This window comes from Morone saxatilis, unplaced genomic scaffold (genome assembly GCF_004916995.1).
Source record: "Morone saxatilis isolate NCDOM2014 unplaced genomic scaffold, NCSU_SB_2.0 Contig23, whole genome shotgun sequence".
Classification (NCBI taxonomy): Eukaryota; Metazoa; Chordata; class Actinopteri; family Moronidae; genus Morone; species Morone saxatilis.
In genome coordinates, this window is record NW_023339796.1 from 1,547,036 (window position 1) to 1,552,884 (window position 5,849).

Sequence of the window (5,849 nt, forward strand, 5' to 3'; positions counted from 1 at the left end):
AGGAGGAGGAGGAGCAGGAGGAATGAAACCATCATCATCCTGATATTTAAGGAACTTTTCTACAATTATTTGTCCGTATTTTTATTTTTCAACAATCATACTCAATAGGCTTCTTTACTGACGCTTGGCCATTGTTCTTTTGGCTCTTTGGTTGTTTTAACTGCGTCCTCTTCTAATGCAGCGGAGGCTCAGCTCAGCAAGAGTTTAGATCTTAGATCGTTAAAATCCTTCAGTTTTCAGATGAAACATACACCGTGTCAGTGTCAGTCCATACATCCACTGTTGGCTGTGGTGTTTTCATGGGATTTATTGACAGGGTTGCCTAACAACCTGGAAATGTAGTTTTCCAGTCATAGACCTGGAAATTGATTAAAATGACCAAATATCCTGGAAATAACCAGTGTCATCCTGGGAGTTTTGTAGTTTAGTCCCTCAGTCAGATCGCCTACGTAAACTACAGTACAGAAACCTCGACTGTCGGTTGGGTGAACTGTCAGTTCACGGTGATTTGGCATCAAATCTATTTTCTTCCAGAGCTGCGAGCAGTATTCTAGTGTCTGCATACATACGGTACCGATGTCTCACTGCTGCGGCTGATAAATACGTACACAGGTTGTTAATTGTACGTACAATGAACTCTTTCTGGACAGTTAATTTGAATCAATTCTACTTGATTTGAACTCTTACTTATGGGCTGAAGCCAAATTAAAGGAAAATGATTAGTCAGAAGCTTGAAGACTAATTAAAGTAAATGAACTCCCAATGTAAGATGTCAGCTCGTTTAATTAAAGATCTTTGTTAGCTTTCTGTGTTAAAAAGTGACGCCATGTTCCAATAAAAATCTTGCAGAGGAGTGGGAGGACGTCGAAGAGGATGAAGAGGATGATGAGATGGAGGAGGAGGAGGAGGAGGATGAAGAGGAGACGATGGATCAAGAGGAAGGAGACTCTGCGGGTCCGTCCGAGCCCCAGCCCGCCGCTCTGCCGGGCTCCATCCCCGTCACCGACTGCCTGTTCTGCCCCCACCACTCCAAGTCTCTCATGAAGAACGTCGCCCACATGACCAAAGTCCACGGCTTCTTCATCCCCGACGTGGAGTTCCTCGTCGACCTCAAGGGCTTCGTCCGCTACCTCGGTGAGGGTCCGGGCTCTAATGGTTTGATTCTTACCCCACAGGTCTGGATCAGAGCAGTCTCTTACATCTGAGCAGGAGTCAGTGACAGTCAGTGTGGAGAGAGGAATGACTGCAGTGTTAGTACCCAGAGTCTGCCCATTCACAGTTCAGTCCCATACCAACTTACATGTTGATTCGACTCAACTTTATTTATACAGCACCTTTCATACAAACATGCAGCCCAACGTGCTTCACATAGCAAACTGTGCAAGGCTAAAAAATGAATACAATAAAAACAATAAAATGTAAAAACATCGTAAAAAAATAACCCCAAATTTAATTTTCATCAAAAAACCCCAAAAGAAATAAAATGAAAAAATGAAATGTTTTCTTACATCTGGAGATTTGTAAGCCAGTTAACCTCTGCGGCTCCCCAGGGCCTCAGTATAATGCTGTTTTTTTAATGACAGCGTCTGTGACTTACATATTGTGATTACTTGTGCTTTTTATTCAAAGTTTGAACATTGATTCGACCGTGTGAGCGATGTTCTTCCCAGCCCAATCTTATACTGATCTTCTGTTGTGCTGCAGGGGAGAAAGTGGGTGCTGGGAACGTGTGTTTGTGGTGTAACGAGAAGGGCCGCTCGTTCTACTCGGCAGAGGCGGTGCAGAGTCACATGACAGACAAAAGCCACTGTAAACTCTTCACAGACGGCGACGCGGCCCTGGAGTTCGCAGACTTCTACGACTTCAGGTACTGTGTGTGTTTAATAACCTGCCATCCATTTACCCGTTTACTGGCCCGTTGTACTGGATGAAACCTCCCACAGTTATCAGAGCACCTAAAGGCAGCAGGAAGGCGTTTGGTCTTCATCCTCCTTCTGATTCACACGTTTGGTTGTTTTTTTGCCAACAGGAGCAGCTACCCAGACAGGAAGGAAGGAGAGGATGCTGAAATGGACGAAGAGGAGCTGCCTGATGACAAGACCCTGGAGTACGACGACGAGACGCTGGAGCTGACTCTCCCTTCAGGTGACACCGCTTTAAACCGAGTTTTTATAATCAGTCAAAGTCAGTAGTAGAACCTAACTGAGAGTGCAGAGAGCAGGGCTCCTGTGTACAATGTGTACAATGTGTGGGTGGAAAGAAAAATCATTCAGTTAAATTAAAATAGCACAAATAAGCCTTTTATATTTCTGCCTTACGGCTTTGAGAGTGCAGCTGAAATGATTTGTATATCAGTTTCTCACCCTGTGTTGCCTCCATGTGAGCGTAGAATGAATCTCAAACACCATCCAGGCTTGTTGATGGCGCTTCCACTTTTAAAACATCAAACATCATCCATTTTCATTCATACAGTCCATGGGCTAAACCTGCTTTAAATACTGTGTCTTATGATGAAAGGTGAAAAATGTATGTTTAAAATTAGATCAAATTGGTGGTGGATCCACGTTTGAAATGTTTGGTGCAGAAAACTGTAGCTGTTTCTGTCTGATCTGTGCTCTCACTGGCTTTACTGGCTAACATTGAATGAACGTCTTTGTGTTTGTTCAGGTGCCAAGATCGGCCACCGCTCCCTCATGAGGTACTACAAACAGCGGTTCGGCACCCAGAGAGCGGTGGCACTGACCCACAATCAGAACGCCGTTGGCAGAGTCCTGCGGCAGTACCGAGCTCTGGGCTGGGGAGGAGACGGAGGTGAGATTCTGGTCTTTGTCTCATTTATTAAACTTTGCTTCAGTTTTAAAGCACATGGAATCTGGGCCTCTTTCATACGTGCTCCAAATTAGATTCAGGTCCGACTGCTGACAGTGTGAACAGTCAGATCAGATTTTATGTGACTTATGTCACTCTAGATCTACGATGGTCTTGCGGGTCACTTAAGGACCGGTTCACACTGGAATCAGATATGGGCCACGTTCAAAAAATAAATCAGAATCAGTTGTATTGGCCAAATATGTTCATTTCTACCAGGAATTGGACTCTTAACCTGCAGTGGAGGCCTGCTCCTGAACCAAATAATGACCCTGCACACATTGTCCTCCTCTCTCGCTCTCTCCCTCTCTCTCTCGCCCTCTATCGCTCTCTCTCGCTCTCAGGCCACGGCTTCCATCAGAAACCCAGAGACATGCAGTACGTACAGATGATGAAGTCGAAGTGGATGCTGAAGATGGGCATGAGCAACAACACCACCAGGCAGAAGCACTTCAGAGCCCAAGTCATGTTCTAAACCCGGGACCAACGAGAGGGGAATCGAACGTGGAATGTGACACGGACTGGTGGAAAAAGTTTCCAGCCAACAAGACTTTTAAGCTCAGAATGGAGTGCAGCTCCTCGCACAGTGGCACGTCATATCAGTGCAGCCATGTTGGTTTGTTTTCGACAGATAAAAATATTCTTTTTTTTCCTAGTAGGAAAGCAAATTCAGACGTCTGTGTTTGTCCTCTGTAACTCTGCTTGAAACTGACCCCTGATAGGACTCCAGGTTGGATGTTCTGGCGTCTCATCGACTTCACCTAGGTGGAGATCAAGAGCATGAATCATACTTCCAGAATTATTTTAAAACTATATGGATCAAGTAAAAGCTACAGTAGATCATTATTAAGGAGGTGGTTTTACTGTTTTGGGATCAGTTACATTACAGTTCTTTTTAACAAATTACAGGATTACATCTTTATGATTTAATGTGCTCATACTACATCCAACCAAATAAATGTGTTTCATATTTATTGGATACATGGCAGTCTTCCTTCCTTTACTCAATCTCTTTGTTTTCAGGTGGGAGTATTTCAGTGTGAGTGTCTCTGCTATGGACACTGAGTTTAGGTTAATTAATCGTATATTAATCACGATTATAGCTCGCCAAGATTTAATGGTCGATGTTTAAAATGTGCTAGGCTCATAGAAAACTGCTGCATTTAAAAACAGCCAGCCACCACGGGTGATCCAGATGTTCTGGTTTCACTTTCAGGGAGCTGTCTTATGGCTGCACACACACCCTGCAGCTGCAGCCTGTGGAAATATGTTCTAATGAGTTACTGCTGACAATAAAAGGAACATTTCTTACTGCTGCAGTTTCAAAGTAAAAGTATTTAACTGACAAAACAAGACAACAGCCATTTTTTAAATTAGTTTGACAGTGGATGAGTTGTGAATGTGTCACAGTGATGGAACAAGAAGGAGCAGCCAGAGAGCACTGAGCTGTCAGAGGAGGCGGACACGCTGCACACCTCCATCCTCTCAGCCACTTCCACTGTCGCTGTTCAGACTCGCACTGTGCAGGATGATGGAAATTATTATTTCCAACAACCAACAATTATTGCCTGACTTCTTTATCAAAACAACAGCACATTTAGCTGCTCTTCAATATGGATTCAAATAATTGTGGTGGTAATTTTGGCCGTAATGGTGCAGCCCTATTTTAGCCGTCTTATTTTTTTGTCATTGTTGTGATTAAAACATCAGCAGGAATTAATGGTTAACATGACTAAAAGCTTGTAACCACACTAGCTGTGCTGTGAGCAGTGAGATAATGCAGCTCTGACATTCGTTTAAACTGAGTGAGTCAGTCTCTCCAGGAAGCTGCGATTGCCACAATTAACACAAATTCAACCATTTCCCGGTGAATTCTGCACAACCCTGCAATTTTATATCCAATCACTGCAACTGTTCCGCAAATTTGACCAATCATTGTAGTTTCCAACGAGCTTCACCAACCATAACAGTCCCCTGTGTCCCAGTTCTTTAGAAAAGCTGCTGTCAAATCAGGCATTTAAGGCTACAACATTCCCTAAAGAAAGCCAGTAGGATCCTGAGGGGGGGGGGCTGGTGCAGCAGTGAGCTCCGACAAAAAAACGTATTTCATGCAGCGAGCACTAATGTAACATGAACTCCATATTCCTGCTGTTTGTCTCGCAGTGATCATCTTCCAGAGTAAAATCCTGCCTGTATGACAGACTGCTGTGCAGCGTTTTGGTGTCCATTGGTGTCCAATAAACCTTCAAATGCATTAATCTGTTACTGCAACTGGACTTCCTGGATCTTATTTCATTTCCTCACCAGTGGGGTTATGGTTTTATATATATAGGAGAGAGTTAGAACATTAATATATCAGCTAACAGCTATTCTCTATATACATATAACCCCCAAAACAAACTGTCTACATTTACTACCCCATCTAAAACTTTTTATCTCCCACACGAGGAAGGAGAAATGGGAGGTAAGAAGGGAAGAAAAAGATGTCAGAAAGAAGAGTAGCAAGAAATAAATCATTCTACAATCAATTGTGACAAGAATGTTGATGTTTTTTACTTTTGTTGTCTGATCCTGGCCACGTTCAGTTCAACGACGATACTTCTAATGACAGACGGTCCTTTTCATATTTAATTAATTGCAATTGATTACATATTGGACATGATTACATTTGTGGGGACAAATATCCGTACCCCCCAAAAAATGAATAGGAGTAGAAGTCTTCTTTTATAACTCGAGTTCTAAATTATAAATTCATTCAAAGTGGACAGAAACAGAAATAAAACTCACAAAAACCGTCCTCTGTTAGTCTTCCAACAATCACCAACTCTGGTTTTGGTGGAAATTAAATCCTTAATTCACCGACGTTAGATGATAAAACAGGCATTTTCAGTCGTGAGCAGACCGGCTATTGGCAAAACAAACCAACAGAGAGGCTGCGGATAACAACACAGGCAGAGGGAGAAGACACATGTGACTCTTGT

The 5,849-nt window shown here is 43.1% G+C and overlaps 1 protein-coding gene across 1 annotated transcript; it reads left to right on the plus strand.

The window, feature by feature from the left end:
• Positions 1–751: 751 nt before the first annotated feature.
• Positions 752–3,849, plus strand: znf622 (zinc finger protein 622). Its single transcript, XM_035670328.1, has 6 exons — positions 752–764; positions 820–1,134; positions 1,705–1,867; positions 2,030–2,145; positions 2,668–2,811; positions 3,213–3,849. Exons 1-6 carry the CDS (start codon positions 752–754, stop codon positions 3,341–3,343), a joined length of 882 nt encoding a protein of 293 aa, XP_035526221.1. The 3' UTR covers positions 3,344–3,849.
• The last annotated feature ends 2,000 nt before the right edge of the window (positions 3,850–5,849 follow it).